We start from the raw sequence: 24,471 nt of genomic DNA, 5'->3' as shown, positions 1-24,471 counted from the left end.
TCTCTCTCGGCAAGTGGGCCCTTCCAACAGTTTGATTATTAAATACGTGTCTTACTGTAAATAAATCCATCTAAATGTAACATAATTATAAATAAATGACGAATATGAAATACCAAACAACACAGACTAACAGGGGAAGGATTTTTTAGTGATCATCTTCCCAATTATCAATAAATGAATTAACAGTTCAACAGCTCGGCGACAAAGAGGTAAAGCTGCCCTGTATTAACTAAACAGGGTATCCTCCCCCATCTACACGTTCTCCTTGAGCTTAAACAGACGAGGAGGAGATGGAGGACGAGGAGGAGATGAGGACGAGGATTTGCGAGGTACTGTTCAACTGGCGATTACTGGAGGGAAGAGAAGGCATGAAGTCCCCGGGATTACTTCTGGCAGAGTTACTAATACCACAACACTTCACACAGTTACCCTCTTCCATCAGCCTAGGGTAACTGATGGTAACCAGGAAGATAAAGATGGAATAGCTGGCGATGATGCAGATGGAGATTTTTGATGAAGATACAGATGGAGCAGTGACCGGAGACAGATGGAGTTGGAAAGAAATACAGATGGAGAAGTTGACAGGAGACAGATGGAGAAACTGATGAAGATACAGATGGATAAGTTGGCCAGAGACAGATGGTGTAATTGATGAAGATACAGATGGATACGTTGGCCAGAGACAGATGGTGTAATTGATGAAGATACAGATGGATAAGTTGGCAGGAGACAGATGGAGAAATCGTGGCAGATACAGATGGAGCAGTGGCCGGAGACAGGTGGAGTTGAAAAGAAATACAGATGGAGTGGCTGACAAGAGACATGAAGATGGAGAAGCTGAAGAGAAATACAGGATACAAATGAAGTTGATCAAGATAAATATGAAGCTGATGAATATACAAATGAACTTAGGGAGGGTACAGAACACGAACCACGAGTCCTGAAGTTTCAAGTAGGAGGCACTGGGTGAAGTTTCAAGTAGGAGGCGGTGGGTGAAGTTTCAAGTAGGAGGCACTGGGTGAAGTTTCAAGTAGGAGGCACTGGGTGAAGTTTCAAGTAGGAGGCACTGGGTGAAGTTTCAAGTAGGAGGCAGTGAGTGAAGTTTCAAGTAGGAGGCACTGGGTGAAGTTTCAAGTAGGAGGCACTGGGTGAAGTTTCAAGTAGGAGGTGGTGGGTGAAGATTAAAGTGGAAGATGGTGGGTGTAGCTTTAGGAGGCAGTGAGTGAAGTTTCAAGTAGGAGGTGGTGGGTGAAGTTTCAAGTAGGAGGCACTGGGTGAAGTTTCAAGTAGGAGGTGGTGGGTGAAGTTTAAAGTGGAAGATGGTGGGTGAAGCTTTAGGAGGCAGTGAGTGAAGTTTCAAGTAGGAGGTGGTGGGTGAAGTTTCAAGTAGGAGGTGGTGGGCGAAGTTTCAAGTAGGAGGTGGTGGGTGAAGTTTCAAGTAGGAGGCGGTGGGCGAAGCTTCAAGTAGGAGGTGGTGGGTGAAGTTTCAAGTGGGAGGCGGTGGTTGCTTTCCTGGCGCTCTAAAAGTTCTCCCTGAGGGTAAGCCCCGTGTAGGCGAGGACGAGGATGACGAGGATGATAGGGATGGCGATCTGCGAGGCCTTGTTCAGCTGGCGACATCTTGAGGGGCGAGGGGCGTAGAAATTCCCAGGTTTATTCTTATTGAAGGGTATCACTTCTGTAGCCCCATCACCCTCCATCATCCTCAGGTGATTGATGACGACCAGAAGCATACAGATGGAGAAGTTGACAAGGATACAGGCAACGAACCACGTATCCAGGAGCTTCAGGTACGATGTGGTGGGTGTGGTTTCCGTGATCTGGGTGAAGAGTGTGGCCAGGACGAGGAGTGCCGTCAGGGACACCATGATCCTGTCCTGAAAGTCGTCCATCTCGAAGAAGAGTGTGGAGTAGCAGATGACCACCATGAGGAAGGTGGGCACGTACGTGCTACTGACGTAGAAACCTGACAGATTCACCAGCCGGAATCTGTACGGCAGGTGTTTATTATTGATTAGTAATTATTATGACTATTATTGTTATAATTATAAATATAATTATAATTATAATAATTAGTATTATTATTACCTGTATTATCATTATTATTATAACATCCGCCAATGATTTTGGGGGAGGTTTTGTATTAAAGTGTCCGTCTGTCTGTCTGGGTAAAAGGTTTCTCACAAAGTTGCTGTCAGATATCAATGAAATCCAGTGGATAGGTGGGAACTGGATCGAGGAATATTTTACTGGATTTTGAGGTGGATCTGGATCCGGATGCAGAGATAAAGTATGCATTTCATGGAGTCAGCAGAAGTAAGCGATCTCTGACATTTCAGAAGCAGGGCAGACTGGCACCGTAGAATTATATGACTTGGTGAGACGGTAAATGTATCACTGAGGTAGGAAAGAGGAATTACAGCGGTAAATATTTAATTTACTTGGCATTGGCAAAGGTATGCGCTCTGGAAGAGCTTTCTAGTTAATATAAATTGTTACTGCTACTACTACTACTACTACTACTACCGCTACTACTACTACTATTACTGCTACTACTACTACCATTCTTATTACCACCACCACCACCACCATTATCCTTTTCCTCAGTGTGGTACTCATAACCAATGCAAGTCCCTGTAGCACAATGAAACAGTAGTTTAATCTAATCCTGCTGTCTACACGATTATATTCAGCCTCGGAGCACCCTCCTGAAGTGGAGTTAGATTTAGCATTCAATAATAATAACTACCACAATGTTGCTCTCCTGTGCTGAGTTGTTGTTGCTGTTTTGTTGTTGTTGTTAACCCCAGTCTGTCTGGCCGAGCACACCCGTCAACCACATGTAAACAACTGGTTCTGTAGGGCCGTCCTGCAGGTAAAGTACAGTACATACACCGTGAGGGATCCGGCGCATCCTTGTGGCAGACATCGCCTCAACAGGGTCAGACCAAAATCCTTCCCACGGCGAGGTGCAGGGATATAATGAGGAGATATTGCCCCCATGAGGACGCACAGCTGCTCCACCCCACCCAAGGTACGGTCACCACGTGTAGGCTCCTCGTCAGTGCCAAACAAACGAAGTATACAAAAACAATCTTATGCACAACCTAATTTCAGGACAGCTTATGGCTATGTACCTTATCTCCTGGCCACTGTGATTCTTCCAGTCCGCCTGAACCATCTCCACCGAACGCATTTCATATTCACGAAGGTTGGTGGCTCCCAGGTAATCTACGCTGGTGCCTGCCAACAACAGGGTGCGGAGGGTAAGAGGCGACAACGTTAGGAGTAGGGTTGCGAGAGAGACCGAAAAAGGCTTGGGAATTAGTAGAGTATGACACAGGGATAAGGAACTGAACAGAGAGGCTGCAAGAGATCAAGCAGCGTGGAAAGCCGCCATTAGGTGACTAAGGCCGTAGCATTCATGCATATTGGAGCCTTTATAAACAATACGAACGAGAGGCGAAGGGATTTATGTCTTTGCTGATACCTGGAGTTGACAGCGCCACCAGGTCCCGTGTGAAGTCCTGGAGGCGCAGGTTGAAGGTGCATATCTGGCCGTCAAAGGGGTAGTCGCCGAGGTTCATCTGACACGTGACTCTAACGGAGTAGGTCTGGGTCAGCTTGAGGGAGTTGGTCTCGCCGGGATACACTTCGTCTGTAAAGGAATACGGTTGAATTTTGTCACTATTTTTAAGGATCAAACAGTACTGCCAAGACTACTGTGTTATTACTCTTTTCTTCTGCACGAGGACACCATTTTGATCATAATCTGTTATCTCCCCCTGTTGTTGTTGTTATTATTCCAAGCTCATTTCTATCTGAACTCGGTGGACTGCAGCTCTTCTCTTCTAGTCCACTAGCCTGATTCTGGAGAATGAGGAGGGATTTGAGAGACGTTTGTATAACTGGGAAGAGGAGTCTGTATCTAACTCTCCCGCTCGAAAGTCTCACAAAGTCTCAAATTAAACAAACACCTGCAGACAATAAATATATACTACATTTCTTTTAATATTGTTTTTCCTTCCTCTGTTCTGTTATTTAAAAAACAATCCAACTGAAGAGGTTAAAAGAAAAGGAATATACAGAATGTTATGGGTGTCTGCAAAACAACACTGCCTATAATTCCCACAAAGATACCACAGTCGAGAATATTCACTGGCTCACATTCTCTTTATTATATTGCTATTTCTGACTGACCTTTAACCCACTGACTTACCCTTAACTTTACTCCCTCTAACTTTACTGACCGTCCCTAACTTTACTGACCTTCCCTAGCTTTACAGACCGTCCCTAGCTTTACTGACCGTCCCTAGCTTTACAGACCGTCCCTAGCTTTACTGACCGTCCCTAGCTTTACTGACCTTCCCTGACCCTGGTAATGTCGTCAGGTTCTGGTCCAGACTCCATCACAACCACGAACGTCTCCCACTGCAGCCTGCAAAAGTATTCATGGAGGGTCTTAACCAATTCAGACTTCAACCTACATCGTCATCATCATCAACATCCCCTCCTCTGTTTCCTAATTTGGGATGGGGACGGTATGAAAATAAAAAGGATATAAAAATCTTCTATCTGGGTACACCATATTGCAAAGTGCATAAGCTGATGGGGATAAAAAGAATGAACTAAAAATTGAAGATAAACATATAAACAAACAAGACTGTACACAAACTCAAAAAGATTCACAGATTTATGTGTTATGCTAATTTTATGCCTAGTCAAGATTAACATAGAATAATTATAATTAAGGGAGAATATGCAAAAAAAAATAAATAAATAAATAAATAAAAGATAAAAAAAATTACGTGGTTTCAGCCTGTGTGCCTGTCAGGTCTTGAAACAGCAGTTCGGGGCGCCATATTGTGGACTGGTCGTGGATAACATTGCGGGTATCGGCGTAGTTGAGGCTCTCCATGGCCAGCCTCGGGTCCCGCCACACCATCGTGATCGTCAGGTCCAGCGTCATCTTCATGTTGTCCGTGTCGATGGGCTGCATGGACAGGATCACCACCCGCATATGGATCGTGGCTGGATCATCGCCCACACGTGCTGGAGGGACCTGAAAGCAGAAGCATATACAAATTTCCCATCTATTTCCTATCTAGACTTATAACTGCTTCGGTGTTATGATGTATCTGTACGAGAAGGATCACTACCCACATATGGATCGTGGCTGGATCATCGCCCACACGTGCTGGAGGAATCTGCAAGTAAAACAAACTTACCATCAATTTCCCATCATCATTAATCTAGACTTTCTGCTTCGGTGTAATGATGTATCTGTATGAGGAGGATCACTACCCACATATGGATCGTGGCTGGATCACCCCCACACGTGCTAGAGGAACCTGCAAGGAAAATAAAATGCAAACTTACTCTCTATTCCCTGTCTTAAACTGATGACTATTTCCCTGTTGTAATTATGGTTGATTTGCGAGGACTAAATGATGACCTGCATGTGGATCGTTGCCGGATCGAACCCCACACGTGCTGGAAGAACCTACAGAAGAATATACAAACTTACCGTCTATTCCCCATCGTACACTGGTGACTATTTCCTTAGCGTAATTGTGGTTGATCTGCAGGGATGGGATGGTTACGTGTAATTGCTGGATCGTCAACCACACGTACTGGATGCATCAGGAAGTAAAATCACGAAAAATGAACTATCTATTTTCCGTCATAACTGGATCATATTTGTAACTCTTTCTCTCTCTCTGCACGTACCTCCCTGATATAATCTGGGGGCACGACCACCGCCTTGCACAGCCTCTCGTCGCTCTGGTCGGGGCAGTTCACTTCCAGATCGCACCGCTGCATCTTTCGGATACATGTGCCGTCGTTACACGTGTACTGCTTCTCACTGCACGCCGTCAGGAGCAGGGCAGGCTGCTTGCCCGGACACTTGTCACCTTTGTAAGCAGGTACACTGATAAGCACACCTGAACCTGTCACTTATCATACATTTACTCACACCAAAAATGCGTATCTTATGGTTTACGTAAATGTCACTTTTGAATACAGACACATTCATGAGTGTACCTCTCTCTCTCTCTCACACACACACACACACACACACACACACACACACGAAAATTCTTCCTTGCATAAAAAAATGCACACGATATTACATGCATACATACAAACCTTCACACAAAGACATGAAACTGCAAGTGCACATACAAACTCCACGCATGTACATAATTTTACGTACATATACATGAAAGATTTACATACAGACAGACAAGAAACTACATACGCACATACGAAGTTCTACACATGCTGGCAAAGTTTCATAAATGAACGAAATTCTACACATACACATAACGTTTCAGGAAATATTGGTGATGGGGAGGGATGCCTTTAGGCGGTGGCACTAATGTAACCAGGCAGCTCCATTGCTCGGTTATATAAACGTCCCTCAGCTCCCTCCGTATCATCGAAAGGAGGCTGGTGGACTGCAGGAAAAGGACAACTTCAGCCTGCACACCACCGGATTCACCTCACGTTCAGATAAGCCTGGACAACAACAACAACAACAAACAACACGACACACTACAATGATATGTCAGTTGATTGACCGAGATGTCTTAAGTTAGGCTGTAATAATAAACAAAATAAAAATAAATAAAAATAAAATATGAGCAAAGAAACAACTGACGAAGAATACGGAGAAGACATAAAAAAAAGCATGATATTTTACATATGAAAACACTCGATAATTATGAATTAAATATGCTTTTTTCGTAACAGTGCTCCTACAGTGTACTAAGAGCAATAATATGAATAGGGTAAACACAACAATTTAACAAGGTAAGGGGGTTAACTGTTTTGACTGCCACACTGCCTAGGGAACAATTACTACTACCACTACTGTTACTACTACTACTGTTTTACATTTGCTACGAAAACCCAACACACCTGAAATATTCCAGTGTCGCAGACCAGTGGGGTACTGCATCAGGTCTGTCATGGTCATGTTGGCGGAGATGTCTGGGTGGAGGTGGTCGCTCATCACCCACGTGCTGTTGTTCCAGTAGATCTCAGTGTTGCCCACCCCTATGAACACCGGCTTTCCATTCTTCACCCCGCTGATCACGTACATTCTGTCTAGTAACGTGTCCGCACAGAGACCCCTCAGCCGCAGCGTTGCCATCTTGCTGAATGAACAAACAGTGCAGGTTTTCAGGCTGCAGGGATACACCACCCACTTGCCGACCTCATAGGAGTCCATGAAGATGCAGTTGTATGAGGCAAAAGGTCGATCATAGCCAAGCCTGAAGTTGGTAAAAGGTACGGTCTTGTTAGTCTCCATGTTGAGGTAGTTCCACTGTCCATCTGATAACTGTGCCCTCACCCCCAGCCACAGGTAGGCCCCCCAGCTGGTGGTGCAAACGTCAGTCCTATCCCTGGACTCCTCTACTATGGCCTGGTTCTCTTTCTCATTCCGAGGTGCACTGAGCCTCCCCTTCAGCATGTGGCACAGGACCCGGGACTCCTTCAGCGTGCGTGGCTCAGGGAACATGACGTTGACTGGCGCCGGTGGACCACACAGATCCTCCTCGGTCAAGGTGACGATCAGAGCATCTCCAAAGACCTCCCAGTTTTCTTCCAATGAGTTGAAGCTCACAACCGATGTATCCACCCTCATAAACTCACACAAGGCGTACTCCTTTAGCCGCCTCTCCCTCATATACTGCGGGTACAAGATCATGTTGGCAACGATGCCCTCAAACGACTGCTCCACTGAAAATCCCTCCCCATGCATATCCTGTTCCTGTCCGACGATCAGTATCCCGCCGCCTCTCACGAATAGGTCCTCCCCAGAGAGATTAATGATGTCGCCCATTATGATGTCAGTGCCCAAGGACGCTGTGTACCGCCACGCCTGCAGATCAAGAGCGACGCAGAGGTGGATCCAGGAGTGAAGGAGCGAGAAGTTGAAGACGTTGAGGTGCTCCACGCGGCCGTTGCCCCCACAGCACACCACCGTTAGAGCCCCGTAATCCCATTCCATATCTGAAGCAATGAGGGAGATTTTGAGAGGTGAGGTGAGAAGGAGAGAAGACAAGGGGAAGGGGGAGAAGAGAAGAGAAGAGGAGAGGAGAAAAGAGAAGAGAAAGGGTGGGTAGGAGAGAGGTAGGGAGAGTACAGTAGATGAGACGAAAGGAGAGATGATGATGAGGTAAAAGGATAGAAGAATAGATAAGAGGAGAGGGGAAAGGAGGGGCGGGGAGAAAAGAGAAGCCGAGAGAGGAATGATATACATAAAACAAATAATAAGACGAAAAATAAAACGTAAAGCCTGTCAGTTCAAAGGGTAAATAAAATTGTTTGGGGGTAGGAGGCACGGAACATGGTGTCTTGGAATTAAACTACTGACTATTTACTCACTTAAATTAATCGTTAAGTTAATTCTTATTGACAAATCTACATTTCGAAAAAAAAGTCATCATAGTGAAGGGGTTAACTGATAATTTAAAAATTCATCATCATCTTTATTATCATTATTATTATTAACAACTGCTATAAAATCACCACCACAAATGAAAACGTCCAATAAGCAATCATAATGAAGGAGTTAACTGCTAATAATAATAACAATAATAATAATAACAGTGGTAGGTGGGGGCGCTCGCCATCCACTCACTCGATGTAGTGCTGCTCTCGGATGTCTGCCCTTTCCTCTCATCCATCCTTCTTTCCTACCATCCTCTTCTGTCTTTCTTCCCTTCATTCTTTCCTCGTCCTTCTGCCTACGGGTGACTTTACACTCCCTCTTCTGTCTTTCTTTCTTTCATTCTTTCCCCTTCCATCTGCCTATGGGTGACTCTACACCAGAGGTCGGCAACCTGCGGCTCTTCCAGGACACTTTTGCGGCTCCAGGAGCTTCATAAATAATTATTTATTCTTTCACAACGAAGGCATCATATAACACATGCAAGGCAACATTAGATTTTTTATTCAGCTTTGAAAAGATCTATACTGTTACGTAGATGGAACAATATCATCGTAATGTTTTGTTTAGATTTAGAAGTACTGTAGATTTCGGTTTATGAGACAGTTTTTTGTACTGCGGCTCCGAGACTACTACATTTTTATGAGACTTTAAAATAAGTGGCTCTTCTTGCTTTAAATGTTGCTGACCTCTGCTCTACACTGAGTGACAAGCCAAATGGTTTCCTGTACACCAGGAAACCATTTACTATGCTGGGTGGTAACCATATAACCAAATTTTGGCGCCTGGTGGTTTAGTGGATAATTACAGCACTCCAATCGGATTAAGCCGGTGAAGGTTTATATCCAAGGGATGGTTGGGGTTGACTGCTGACGTAATGCCACTCAGGATTGAGTGAGGCTGGTCACCTCATCTTAAACGTAAGACCAACTTGCCTAGCCCCGGGCTCCTACGCTCCTCATGGGACAACGTAGGATTGGATGATGATGGATGGATGGATGGATAATTAATAATAATAATAATAATAATAATACCATCATCATCAACAATCCCAAGTCCAAATCACCTATCACAGCAACGTTATCAATTTTTACTCACAAATCAACAGCTCATCTTGAAAATCAGGCACGGAGTAGCTGAGGAGGGGCGTAAGTGCTGACCGTGTACGTGAGAGGAAGAGATGGAGGCAGACGGTGACGGTGGACATGGTTGGCACGGTGTTCTTCCACCTGATGTACGAGGCGGTGGTTGGCACTCCCTCCGACTGTAAGCGCACACCGTAGTACTCCAACCCGGTGCCATCGTTCCCTGGAAAAAAAAAAAAGGGGGGGGGGAACGGAAAATTGTTAAGTTCTCCTTTCCTTTACCACCTTTACCTGCAGATAATAATAATAATAATAATAATAATAATAATAATAATAATAATAATAACAACAGCAACAGCAGCAGCCTCTGGTTCATATGAAATGTGAACCCCGTTGATTACATGCTAAAAGTGCCCTTCTGCAGTCCACCATCCTCCGTTTGGGGGGCAGGGAAGTAGTTTGCATATATCGGTGCCACCACGTAAAGGCTTCCCTCTCCAGCACATGGGAGTAATAAATAACAGCAAACAAACCAGACTGAGCTGTGGTGCATGGAAGGAGGAGGAGGAGGAGGGCAGAGAGGAGCAGGAGGAGAGGAGCCGTGAGGAGCAGATGTGGAATGTTGAAGAAGCTGGAGGGTGGATTTCGCTCCAAGATAAAACCGCATCTCTTCACAGCCGCCCAAAACTTCAAAACTGATCTCCGCTGTAAATCTTCGTTAACCTCGGAGCATTTGTTAATCGTTACCGCCTTCTGTTGTGAAGTTGTGCAAACGTCGGAGCTTTTGTGTGCCATCCCTGCTTGTCGTTGTGTATCTGTGCAAATAATGAAGATTTTGTTAGTCACTACTGCCTCCCGTTGTAAATCTGTGCAAATGTCATAATTTTTGTCGGTCAATATTGCTTCGCTTTGTGGGTCTGCGCTAAAGTCCGAGTTTCTGTCAGCCATCGCTGATCTTCGTCGTAAATTTGCGCTAACGTGGGAGTTTTGGTTAGTCATTTCTGCGCTTCGCCGTAAATCTGCGCAAACATTGGCTCTTCTGTTAGCCATTACTGCTCGTCGTTGCAAATTTACGCTAACGATGGCACTTTTGTTAACCAATACTGCTTGTCCTTCTAAATTTGTGATGTATGTGTTATTTTTTATTATTCTCCGCTGTAAATCTGCGCTATTTCCAAAGGTAGTTTTTGTTTCTCTGTACATCTACGCTAAAGTGAAATCTGTTCTATATTGCTCTCCACTGCGGCTCTGGGCCAACTTCAGAGCTGGTTTCTGTTATTCCTGCGCTCAACTGTAAATCTGCGCAGCTAAGGTCGGCGCTGCAGTTTGCCAATAGCGCTCTTCGTTCAAATTTTGCGCTTAACTTCAGAGATGTTTGAATTTCTCCTTCCTTCTGACGGGCTCTTGTGGTTAGTGAAGGCGATGTGGTGGTTTTCGTCCTGCATTACCTTTCAAATGTTACGTGGATGTTGTGGTATTACTTTGTTAAACTGTTACTTAGATGTTCATTTCTCACTTTGATGTACTGTTGTTACTTTGATGTTCTGTTGTTACATTGATGTATTGTTGTTACATTGATGTATTGTTGTTATTTTGGTGGTTACTTTGTTGTACTGTTGTTACTTTGATGCTGTTGTTACTTTGATGTTCTATTGTTACTCTGATGTTTTGTTACTTTTACTGTTACTTTGATGTACTATTGTTACTTTGATCTGTTGTTACTCTGATGTTACTTTGCTGTACTGTTGTTACTTTTATGTTCTGTTGTTACTTTGGTGTTCAGTTACTTTGATGTACTGTTGCTACTCTGATGTTACTTTGATGTTCGGTTGTTACTTTGATGCTCTGCTGTTCCTTTGATGTACTGATGTTACGGTGGTGTCTATGTTGCAGTTGTGTCCTGATGTTAACTTTGAGGCTCCGTTGTTACTTTGATGTCCTGATGATACTTTGACCTGTTGTTACTTTGATGATCTATGTTACTTTGAGGTTCACCCCTTACTTTGACGTCATGATGTTACTTTGATACACTGACGTTCGTGGTCCTGATGAACTCTGATGTTCTGGTTGATACTTTGATGTTACTTTGTTCTGCTGTTACTTTGACGTCCAGCTGTTACTGTTGTGTTCTGATGTTACTGATGTTCATGTGGCCTGCTGTTGTTACTCTGATGTTCTGTTTTTACTCTGATGTCCTGATGTTACTTTAATGTTCTTATGTTACTTTGATGTGATGTTACTCTGATGTCCTGATGTTACTTTGATATTCAGATGTTACTTTGATGTCCTGATGTTACTTTGATGTCCTGATAGTACTTTGATATGATGTTACTCTGGTCTGCTGCTACTTAGACGTTATACTCTTACTTTGACGTCCCGATGCTGTCTTAATGCCTTATTGCTACTTTGATACTTGGGTGTTACACAGATTCTGATGTTAATGTGGACTACTGATGTTACTTAGACGTTCTGTAGTTACTTTAATGTTCCACTGTTACGTCAAGGTTTCTTTGATGTCCTACGTTGCCTCAAAGTTTCAGTCTCTTTAATGTTGTTACTTTGATGACTCGTTGTTACTTAAAGATCTTGATGCTACTTTGATGTCTTTCTGCTACTTTGATACTGAGGTGATTCTGTAATGTCCTAATGCTACTTTGATGTCCCAATGTTACTGTTATGTCCCACTGTTACTTTGATTTTCCATTGTTACTTTGATGCCCCGATGTTACTTGAATGTCCAAATGCTACTCTGATGTCCCAATGTTCCGTCACTCCCTAAAGTAACCGAGTGTCCCAGCAGTACGTTGATTATTCTGATGTTTTGATGTCCCAACGTTGATATAGTTCTTGTTTCTCTGATGTCCCAATGTTGCTGTGATGTCCCAGTACTGCTCTGATGTTCCAGTGTTTGGTTGATGTCCCAGTGTAGCTCTGATGTCCCAATGTTGCTTTGATGTTCTTGTTTCTTTGATGTCCCAATGATGCCTTTGACGAGATTATGTTTCTTTGATGTCCCAATGTTGCTTTGATGTTCTTGTTTCTTTGATGTCCCAATTATGTTTTTGACGATCTTATGTTTCTCTGATGTCCCAATGTACCTCCGATGTCCCAAGGTTGCTTTGATGTCTCAATGTACCTCCGATCTCCCAAGGTTGCTTTGATGTCCCAATGTACCTCCGATGTCCCAAGGTTGCTTTGATGTCTCAATGTACCTCCGATGTCCCAAGGTTGCTTTGATGTCTCAATGTACCTCCGATCTCCCAAGGTTGCTTTGATGTCCCAATGTACCTCCGATGTCCCAAGGTTGCTTTGATGTCTCAATGTACCTCCGATGTCCCAAGGTTGCTTTGAAGTTGCGGTAGTAATCCTGATTCTGCTTTGATGTCCTAATATACTCCAATCTTCCTATACAGTGTTAATTCATATATGTCCAAGTGTCCCGGTGTTATCTTATCTCAAAGTGGCTTCACAAAACGCAACTTTACGATCCTAATTCGCCAAAAACGATAGGGCGTCAAAAGGATGTGATTTCGCGATGTTTTGTGTTTATTCAGACACTTGACACCGATGTTTATATGCGTCAGGAGCGATTACCACGCGTCGCTACACCCAACCCAACCCAACGCACGCAAAGGAATGGCGAATTGGCGAGTTTCACGGGCTGGATTCATTTTCGCGAAGTCTGTACTTATATTGCTCATTTGGGATATCACAGCCAATCACAGCCCGCCATCCTAGTGACGTCACCCTCCCTCCCCAGAGAAAACGGAGTGAAGGGGTGACTATACAGAAAGGGGTACGTCTGTGAGAATGAAGGGAACATGAAAGAAACTAATAGAAAAATAATCAGTGTTTTCTGTTCTCATCCACATATTCATATCCACGCACAGATTCAGCACACACACACACACACACACACACATTCAATACCCCCCACACCTACCAACACCCTCACTCTACCCCCTCGCACACACACACACACAGCCCCCTCCACATCACCCCACACACACTCAATACCCCCCCTACATCACCCCCCACACACTCAATACCCCCCACATCACCCCATACACACTCAATACCCCCCACATCACCCCACCCACACTCAATAACCCCCCACACCCGCACAATACCCTCACTCCCCCACCACCACTCACACTCAATACCCAGCCCCTCTGCCCCGCCGCCTCTCCTCCTGATTGACACATGAATAACGTGAGCTACTCAATATGGACACTTTAGCATCGCGTCTGTCGATACTCCACGGGGAAGCAGTGAGTAATGGTTGAGTCTCGCCTCAAAGGATGAAAGCGCGCGCGCGCGAGAGAGAGAGAGAGAGAGAGAGAATCGCCTGGTAGCAGCAAAAACACTAATAGTCACAACAACAACAACAATAGTAGTAGTAGTAGTAATAATAATAATAATAAAGGTGACCGGGATGAAAGCGGTAATTACTGCATCTATCAATCGTCTATACTCCGTTCACTGTAAGTGGGAGAGGGGGTGTGGGAAAAAGGTGGGGGAGAGGGGGAAGGGCAAGGAGAGGGGGGAGAGGGGGAAGGGCAAGGAGAGGGGGGAGAGGGGGTGGGGAAAAGGGTGGAAGAGGGAGTGGGGAAAGGAGTGGGGGGAAATGATGGGGGAGAGGGGTGGGGAAAAGGGTGGGGGAGAGGGGGAAGGGCAAGGGATAGGGGAAAGGGGTGGGGAAAAAGAGGAAGGGCAAGGGGAAGGAGGAGAGGGGGAAGGGCAAGGGGTGGAAACTGGAGGAAGAGGTAAGGGGAAAAGTGAGGGAAGTGGGAAGGTAGGAGAGAAGGACATGAAAAGGGGAAGATGGGAAGAGAAGGGACGAGGAAGGGAAGGGGAAGGGAAAGGAAGGGAGGAGGAGGGGAGGAGGAAGGGAGGAGGAGGGGAGGAAGGGATGAGGAGGGGAGGAAGGAAGGAATTTGGAGAAGGGAGGCCAAAATCAGGCACTGACAGCTGACAAGGATGGATGACTGCAAGGAGAGGAGTGGAGTGGAGGGTGAAGGGTGAGAAGGAAGGGGAGGGGAGAGGAGGGGAGAATGAGGTGGGGAGGGGAGAGGAGGGGAGAATGAGGTGGGGAGGGGAGGGGAGAGGAGGGGAGAATGGAGTGGGGAGGGGAAAGGGAGCGTTATTTATGAACCACCCTGTAGATGCTGTGAAATAATTGGCGAACTTTAGAGCCTGAGAAGACAGACGGTGACAAAAGTTTGAATAAAATACTTTTCTCTGCTGGTTATGTTCCTGCCCATCACACACACACACACACACACACACACACACACACACACACACACACACACACACAAGCACTGAAACTCTCTCTCTCTCTCTCTCTCTCTCTCTCTCTCTCAAAAATCCACTTCACTACTCTTTTTAATAAATATGACGACCAAAAATTGCCATCTTTCCATCTTGAAATCTGAGTTCCAACAATCGCTTAACACTAGAATATAATGCTAGTCACGAAGAAGTGCTATGGAAAGGATGTAGAGCCCTAGCACCGTCGCCACTGGGCTACGTGAAATAAGCTGAAAAAGGACGAAAATCTGGGCCAAGTTAAGGTGAAAGGAGTATAGAAGGAATTTCGTCCAGTAGGTGTGGCAGGTTAGTGGTAGGTGGTGGCGACCATCATCCACTCACTTGAAGTAGTACTGCCTACTTCTTCCTTAGCCTTTATTTATTTATTTTTTTTCTGTGCCTGCCCTCCTCTCTTCCTATTTCTCCCATCTTTCCCGTCACTTCTTATTGCTTTTCTTTCCTTTACAGGTGGCTTTACATTGAGTGACAAGCCAAATGGTTTCCTGTAAGCCAAGGAACCATTTACAACGCTGGGTGGTAACCATATAACCAAAACATACGTGCTCCCTACGTGTCAACAAGTGGGTTGGTGGAGGGTTAGTGCCCCTCCCCGTAAAACAACTAACTCGAAGTCAGTGGCCACCCCTTACGGGATTATGGCGTCTGGCAATAGATAGATCGATAGATAGAAGTGTGGCAGGTAATGCGTTAAGCGTCTTACCTACAGTCACGTTCAAAAACCTCAATCAGGCTTTATCTGTGACTCGCTAATCCACTCGCTTTTGATAATGGTGTGTGTGTGTGTGTGTGTGTGTGTGTGTGTGTGTGTGTGTGTGTGTGTGTGTGTGTGTGTGTGTGTGTGTGTGTGTGTGTGGTGACAGGGGTGGTGACATGGAGTGGTGTTGTGTAAAATATGATGGTTCTGCTGATTGTGTGTGTGTGTGTGTGTGTGTGTGTGTGTGTGTGTGTGTGTGTGTGTGTGTGTGTGTGTGTGTGTGTGTGTGTGTGTGTGTGTGTGTGTGTGTGTGTGTGTGTGTGTGTGTGTCATCAAAAGCAGTACACACCAATGAATTTACCCCCAGTAAACCCGAAACCCAATCTGGCCAGGCTACCAACCTAACGTGTACTAGTGCCTCTTGAATAACCCCTTTTACAACCTCTCTGGGGATGGAGAGGAAGCCTTCACGTGGTGGCACTGATATAACTGGGTGGTGGAGCTGCCTGGTTATATAAACGTCCCTCATTTCCCTCCCTATCCCCCAAGAGAAGGTGGGTGGACGCCGGAGAAGGGCAAGTACAGCCTTCAGTCCACGGGGTTCACATTTCAGATGAACCTAGGGCTATTACTGCTACTACTACTACTACTACTACTACTACTGCCCTAATGCTAGTAGTAGTAGTGGTAGTAGTAGTAATAGTACCACCACCATCACTACTACTATACTATGCGTCGCTTCCCAATGAGGAAAGAATGAAGGATACGGTTCAATACTCTTTCAGATTCGGCAAAATAATATAATGTTGAATTTTATGCCTCTATCGACAACCGCAATCCATTGACAAAAATTCCTTTACTTTTTTATATTATCTCGGGCAGGCGTTACGTGAGGCCGTCATGCATTATAAAGGGAGAATGATAAATAATGGTAATAATAAATGCGTTATCGTTATCGAGTGGCGGGACAACACAGAGGGAGCTGCCTACGTAACTCTTTTCCACCGTCCCAAGATTTATGTCATCCTATCAGTCATGTGCTCTAGCCTGCTGGAGAGGGACGCCTTCACGTGGTGGCACTGTTACTACCTGGAGCCTCGACTGCCTGGCTAAACAAACGTCCCTTATCTACTTCCCTATCCCTCAAAAGGAGGATGGTGGACTGCAGTACGATAACTCAAGTGTGCAGTCCGCTGGTTCGAGTTTTAGATGAACCTGGGGCTATTGCTACTACTACAACTACTATTACTACTATATACAGACTACTACTACTATTACTATCCTACAGACTCCACTTCCCTGTTATACAAACGCTCCTCAACGCCCTCCCTATCCCACGAAAGGATAATTATTGACAGCAGAAGGGGAATTTTAGCCTGGGTTCACGTTTCTGATGAACCTGGGGATACATGAACAACAGCAACTAATCATAATAATAGTTGCATCTTAACTTGGCCCAGGTTTTCGTCATTTTGTAGTTTATTTCACGTAGCTCATCAGCAGTGAGAGACAAGAGTAAGGCTCGTCATCCTTTCCACAGCACTTCTTCGTGACTAGCATCATATTCCAGTGCTAATCTACTGTTACACCTCTAAATTCAAGATGGACAGGTGGCAATTTTGGGCCAAGTTAGAATGAAATAAGTCAAGTTTGAGCTTTCACTAACCCCTTCACTACTGGGCTCCCCTCTTGTACCAACTAAAATGGTGATCAGCAGAAACCACGTCCTGGGGCTGAAGGGGTATCTGATGAGTAACCACGTATTCCCGGCGGCACTAATCCTCTTAATCTCCTTATCACACTTACACATCATGAAAACCAGCCCTGCTGATATCAAGCAATGTTGATGCGGCACGTGACTTAACACAGTAACGCGTGGAACTTAACCTAGCCTAACATAGCCCCATATAACCTAGCTTACTCCATCCTAACTTAAACTAGTCCAATATAACCTAGCTTACTCCATGTTAACTTAACCTAGCCTCAGATAATCTAGCTTACTCCATCATAACCTAAACTAGCCTCACAGATCCTAGCTTACTCTAGCTTGCAGTCCTGACGGACCCAGGTTCGAATCCTGGCTGAGGCATAGGACAGTTTAAGGATTTGAATTTCATAAAAAGCAGACTTTCCTGATCTACCAGATGACCCGCCGACATGTCGTAAAAATACCCCCGCTAATACCAATACACCAGTCCTGTATGAGACAGCCCTAGCATGTATTCAATATGGACGGTGGGTGTTAGCGCCAAAGTGGTGACATATGGAGGTGTAGGAGGACTACTGGGCCTTGGGATAGGCTACTGCCCTCAAGATATAGGCCCTGAAGCCTTTGCTCAGAGTCGGACAAAAAAAAAAAAAAAAAAAACTAACCTATGAAAACGTAACCAAAACAAAGAAAATCTAAACTTATCCTACACTAACCTCCTAACTTTCCCTACCCTAACCTCAGCTAACCTTACCCTGCCTCTCCTAACCTATCCTTACGTAAACCAACCTAACCTTGCTTCACCGCACCTAACCCTGCCCCGCCTAACCAAACCTTCCGCAACTTAACCGAACCCCAATTTCTAACTTAACCTGCCTGATCATACCTAATCATACACTTAAGAGGGTTACGGAATTAACTTATGCACATGTGTCCTTCCATTCCATCACCTTACGTCAATTCTTTCTCCCAGTTCCCTCCCACCTCTTTTCCTTCTTCCCTCTATCGACACACGTGGCAGGGGCAGGTACGGGATGGACAGGGGGTGTAGAATGGAGAATAAAAGACAGGAGCGGTATTCTCGTGGGTGAAGGTAGCTCCCTATCACCTTTTCCTAAGCGATTTAGTTTGCTTATAACACCTTACTTTCCAAGCCTGTGTTATATAAATCCTTCTAATATCCCTTTACTTTGCATAAATAACATACAAAAGGATATTCAGCCATATCCAAAAATTAAATCGCTATGGAAGAGATGTTAGGGAGCTTCCTTACCCGACTAGAATAAGGGTCAGATTCATATTCTCGTAGGTTAAGAAAGCTCCGTAACACCACTTCCTCAGCAATTTAGTTTTGGATATGGCTAGTTAATATCCTTTTGTACGTTATTTTTGCAGAGTATGATGATAACGGAAGGATTTATGTAACACTGCAGAAGAGGACAATAAGGGGTAGCGTAATAAACAAAATAAATCACTTGGGAAAGGGTGTTAGGGAGATTCCTTAACTGACGAGAATACGGGTCTATAACCTTTAAACAGCACTTCTTCGTGACTAGTGATATGTTTTGGTGTTAATATTGTCTTACACCTCAGCAACGAAGAGGGAGGGATGGCAATTTTAGGCAGAGAGAGAGAGAGAGAGAGAGAGAGAGAGAGAGAGAGAGAGAGAGAGAGAGAGAGAGAGAGAGAGAGAGAGAGAGAGAGAGAATAGCTATACAATTAAGCTGCACTAGTAAAGGAAAAGTGATGCAACATTGAGGCGAAGAAAAGGAGCCTAAAGAAAGCCAGTGGGAGGCGGAATGAGGCAATATGAGTCAGAGGCTTGCATTCCAGTTGACTCAGATTTCGTAGTAACCGTTCTTGAGTGATTTATTATATTGATTTATGACCATTACACCCCAACACCCTCTTTCATGTTCCTGATCCAACGTATGTATATAGTAAAGGAAAGAAAAACAGCATAGATAAATAACGATAAGGTGTAAAAAAAAAAATAAATAAATCGCTATAGAAGAGATGTAACGAGGTCTCTCATGCCACTTTCTGTGCACTGAAAGAGTGAAAGGAAAGAATCACACACACACACACACACACACACACACACACACACACACACACACACACACACACACACACACACACACAATCACAAACCCCCACGCACACATCACAAACCCCCACACACATCACAAACCCCTCCCACATCCCCCCATTCACATACATCACAAACCCCACACACATCAGAAACCCCTCCCACATCCCCCCCATACACACACATCACAAACCCCTCTCACACCTCCCCACACCCCCATACACACACACATCACAAACCCCTCCCACACCTCTCACACCTACACCCACACCCAAACACAAACTAAACCAGGGCACGCAAAAGATAAAACTCAGGCCTTAAACCACGGCGATCAAGACGGATTATAAGGCAGACAGAGAAGCGATACTGGCAGGGTGAGGCAAGTGATAAGAGACGGCCAGGTAACAGTATATTATCGTGCTCCCGACGTGAGTGAGGTAGTTGCGAGCTGAGCAGTGATTTTTGGCGAAGGGAAGACGATAGTAGTGGCGGTCGACAGTGCTTCAACAGGACGATAGTAGTGGCGGTCGACAGTGCTTCAACAGGTGAGTGGATGGTTGTGTGTGGATGGATGGGTGAGTGGATGTGTGTGTGTGTGTGTGTGTGTGTGTGTGTGTGTGTGTGTGTGTGTGTGTGTGTATAGTTGTGCTGTTGGTTTCTGTCTGTGTGTGTGTGTGTGTGTGTGTGTGTGTGTGTGTGTGTGCGTGTGTGTGTGTGTGTGTGTGTGTATAGTTGTGCTGTTGGTTTCTGTGTGTGTGTGTGTGTGTGTGTGTGTGTGTATAGTTGTGCTGTTGGTTTCTGTGTGTGTGTGTGTGTGTGTATAGTTGTGCTGTTGGTTTCTGTGTGTGTGTGTGTGTGTGTATAGTTGTGCTGTTGGTTTCTGTGTGTGTGTGTGTGTGTGTGTGTGTGTGTGTGTGTGTGTGTGTGTGTGTGTGTGAATAGTGGTGTTGTTGGTCTCTCTCTCTCTCTCTCTCTCTCTCTCTCTCTCTCTCTCTGTATGTGTGTGTGTGTAGTTGTGCTGTTGGTTTCTGTCTGTCTGTCTATCTGTGTGTGTGTGTGTGTGTGTGTGTGTGTGTGTGTGTGTGTGTGTGTGTGTGTGTGTGTAAATACATTCCATCATTTTCACTTACCTCAAAAAACATCGTCAAAATTCGGGGGGTTGCATCTCACTTTTTGATTTTAGGTTTTAAGTATATGACCTCAAGTGGCACAGGCTTCGCAACAACTCTTCCTTAGCGATTTAGCCTGCATATTACACTTTAGCATTCCCTTCCATGATCGACACATCGTCTATATATTGATATTAGTTTACATCAATAGCACACAAAAGGATACAGAGAGATATATTACCAAGAATAAATCGCTACGGAAAGGGAGCTACGAAATTTCCTCCTCTACTTACACTACGGTCCTTAATGTAGATATATATACAAGGGATAAACTTGAATTTCCCGCCTTACAAGCACAAAACACTGATAAGCATTTAAATCCGATTACTGTTATCTGCAGTCGGTTACTTCCGCACGTAGACGGGACTGAGCCCTTTCACTCCGATGACGGGTGCACGTCGTGGCACTGTGCACCGTGGGTGGGGCAACTCTCCCTCTTTCTGTATTTCCTACTGCCTATGATCTCTAGTCTTTCAAACGCAGTGTCAAGGCATCTCGAAATGAAATGAACGGATCTTGAATTTGGCTGTCTGTTATCTTTTTTTTTTTTCTTGACGGGAACAATCGTGCAGCCTCCTTGCCTTTGGTTCCTTCTTTCTTACATAAAAAAAAAAAAATGTAGCGTATACCCGGGCGCCAAACCTCCTATTTCCCTCCACCTCGCCGTGGGAAGGGCCCTGGTCCGACACGGTTATGTTCACCATAGGGGAGCACCTGATCCCTTCATGGTGGGTGTACTCTACCTGTAAGACGACCCCACAGAACCAATTGCTTTCCTGTGGTCGACGAGTCTGCTCGGCCAGACAGACCAGGGTAACAACAACAACGTCGCCAATAACAACTATAACGTAGCCATCATTCTTGCAACCACCAAACAATTTTACTCAGCTTCGGTGAGGCTTCTCGAACTGGGGCAATTAATCTTACTCGTACCTTGCCTATACTCCACCAGCACCACAAACCTTGACCAGGTTATATAAAATCACCTGAAAGTATGATGAATGAAACGAAAAACTAGGCAATGCGTGATGACGACGAGGAGGATGAGGATATGATGCCAATGATGATGAGAGAAGGATAAGGATGAGGATGAGGATAATGATAAATCTGGGGGACGACGACGACGACGATTATAATGATGAAAATGGTAATGATGATGATGATGATGATGCCAGTTATCAGTGACGCATGAAATCAGGTTGCGCGGGCCTGATAAAAACGTGTCGTCACCTTATCTTCCTCTTCCGCTGGCAATACAACCGCTTACCTGTTGACTCAGTGGACGCGGCGGGTTGCAGTAATAAGCAAAGGTCAATATGTTAGCTCTCTCACGGTAGGCACAACTCTATACTCGTTTTACACTAACTTGGCCCAGATTTCTGTCCTTTTGCAGCTTTCACATAGCTCAGTGGCAGAAAGTGACAATACTATGGCTCTACATCCTTTCCATAGCACTTCTTCGTGACTAGCATCATATTCCAGTGCTGATGTGTTGTTGTACGGTAACTCAGTATTCAGTTTGCCTCTCTCTCTCTCTCTCTCTCTCTCTAATGCAAGACACGAAGTCAATATGTAAAGTATGATAAGAATATTTACTCTCTCTCTCCCTCCCTCTCTCTCTCTCTCTCTCTCTCTCTCTCTCTCTCTCTCATAGTAGGAACAACTCTAGTAATTTATTCCACACCCAAAACCTCTCACAATCCGAACTTCTTGTATACCAATCCATCTCCCTAACAACCCCTCCTAAGCGATTTATTTTGCTTATTACACCTTGCTACCCTCTTCTGTGATACTTAACTCATTCCAATATCACCTTGCACTAAAAAAAAGTAAAAACAGATAATTAACTGGCCGTATCCAAAATTAAATCGCTAAGAAAGAGGTGATAGGGAACTCCTCAAACGACGAGAATACAGGTTCAAGAAGCCAAAGCCCCACTCTCGTCTGTTAAGGAAGCTCCCTAACACCTTTTCCTTAGCGATTTATTTATGTTTTTAATGTCTTTTTGTACGTTATCTGAGTAGAACATAGTGATAATAGAATGGTTTAAAAAGCATGAAAGAGGAGAGTTAATTGTAATAAGCAAAATAAATCACTCAGGAAGAGGTGTTACGGAGCAGAGGAAAATGTAAGTGGGAGGTGAATATTAAGTTACAAAGGTGAATATTAAGTAGCAAAGGCAAATAAGTAACAGAGGTGAAAGGCGAACTAAAATGATATATATATATATATATATATATATATATATATATATATATATATATATATATATATATATATATATATACATACACTGTGTGCTGGGAAAGTTACTGTACAGATAATACAACTCATACTGTACACTTGGGTTGCTCTGTCACACTTCACACTACTATACCCTACACACACTTCACACTAACATACCACATCCAAATCTCAGGCACTCACATGACATCATTATACACCTCACACTGGCACACTTAACACCATCATACTTCACATATACACCTTACACTGTCACACTTCACACTACTGCAACAACTTACAATCCTACACCTCACACTAACACAACTCACACTGCCTCACGTTAGGTACATCAGTCTCATCTCACGTGGCCACACTTCACACTACCACATCACACACTGGCACAAAACATACTGCCACATCTAAATACACACTACACATGACCACACCCAATTCATATCTTAAACTGCAACACCAGTGGATACTTTCCACTGCATTATTACACACACACACACACACACACACACACACACACACACACACCTCCCACTGCCACACTTCACATAAACCACAAACTACCAAACAGCACACTGTCACACTTCATACAGCCACACCTTAACACATACTTTACCTGATCACACCACACACTGTCATACTACACACATCCTTCACACTACCACGTCTGTAGCCTCCAACAACTCACACTGTTCTCAGACTTTGTAATACTGCCAAAGGAATTATGAACAGTATGGAATGTTGGCACTAGCGGTTAGGGCCAGTGTAACGGAGCAAAATAAATATAAAATATGCACGACAGAAAACGTACAATACTGTTATTTTTATGGGCAAACCTCTGCGGCACGCACTCAAGCACGCACGCAAACGACGTACACGCAGACACACACACACACACATGCACACAAGCGTATGCGTGCCATCATGTGTGTGTGTGTGTGTGTGTGTGTGTGTGTGTGTGTGTGTGTGTGTGTGTATGTGTGTGTGTGTGTAACATTTCCTAACCTCATCTAACACAATCTTCACTATTATTGCAGCAAAACTTAGGTAAAACCAGAGAGTTCTGCAAATCCCACCTTCCAGTCCCGTTCTCCCGCGACGGCCAGGATGACGGTGGGTGGCAGAGACCGTCTGTTCCGGGGGCAGGACTTCGCCAAGCTGAAGGCGCGGTGTCTGGCGAAGGGGCGGCTGTTTGAGGACCCAGAGTTCCCGGCCAATGAGGCGTCCCTGGGCTTCAACAAGGCGGTGACGTGGAAGAGGCCAGCGGTGAGTTAACACTATAGGGGGAAAGGAATATATATGCATATACCGTATATTATATATATATTGTTTATTATAATATGTATGTACGAGTATTATAAATATATTATATACATATTATACATTACATGTAAGGTATGTAAGATCAAAATTTCATAGCATGTGATGAAGCAGCCTAACTATGGATATCCCATTTATTAACCACACAGGAACTGGTGGATGATCCGCGGTTCATGGTGGAGGGGGACCGGTTCTCTGTGGTGCAGGGGGAGCTGGGTAAGTCCAGTACACTACACACCTCACCTGCATCACCTTGGTTCAGTACGGTTTGCAGGGTTGTGACCTACCTTAACTTCTTCAGCCCCATCACGTATACTAGTTCAGTGATGACTAAGAAATGTAACAGGGTGACATGATGCAGTCTCATGCA

General features: G+C 44.6%; 1 protein-coding gene across 1 annotated transcript; it reads right to left on the bottom strand.

Moving 5' to 3' along the window:
• Positions 1–1,520: 1,520 nt before the first annotated feature.
• LOC145404365 (uncharacterized) lies at positions 1,521–24,408 on the bottom strand. Its single transcript, XM_080275891.1, has 11 exons — positions 24,389–24,408; positions 24,244–24,296; positions 23,858–24,058; positions 9,560–9,769; positions 6,925–8,022; positions 5,731–5,915; positions 4,809–5,062; positions 4,365–4,438; positions 3,491–3,658; positions 3,138–3,243; positions 1,521–1,989 (listed from the first exon to the last, which is right to left on the bottom strand). The coding sequence occupies exons 1-11, from the start codon at positions 24,406–24,408 to the stop codon at positions 1,521–1,523; spliced, it is 2,838 nt and encodes a 945-aa protein (XP_080132017.1).
• Between the last annotated feature and the right edge of the window lie 63 nt (positions 24,409–24,471).

Source organism: Coenobita brevimanus, chromosome 7, assembly GCF_032717465.1.
Source record: "Coenobita brevimanus isolate Jiangsu-jjx chromosome 7, ASM3271746v2, whole genome shotgun sequence".
Classification (NCBI taxonomy): domain Eukaryota; kingdom Metazoa; phylum Arthropoda; class Malacostraca; order Decapoda; family Coenobitidae; genus Coenobita; species Coenobita brevimanus.
This window is presented reverse-complemented; position numbering and strand designations above follow the sequence as displayed.

Bases quoted from the DNA above. Each gene is read 5' to 3' on its own strand.
- LOC145404365 (XM_080275891.1), bottom strand. From the start codon at position 24,408: ATGGGGCTGAAGAAGTTAAG. The intron at 24,059-24,243 runs GTTAATAAATGG...TTCCCCCTATAG, and splicing joins CATCCACCAGTTCCTGTGTG to TGTTAACTCACCGCTGGCCT. The intron at 1,990-3,137 runs GTACATAGCCAT...CCTGCCGTACAG, and splicing joins CACAGTGGCCAGGAGATAAG to ATTCCGGCTGGTGAATCTGT.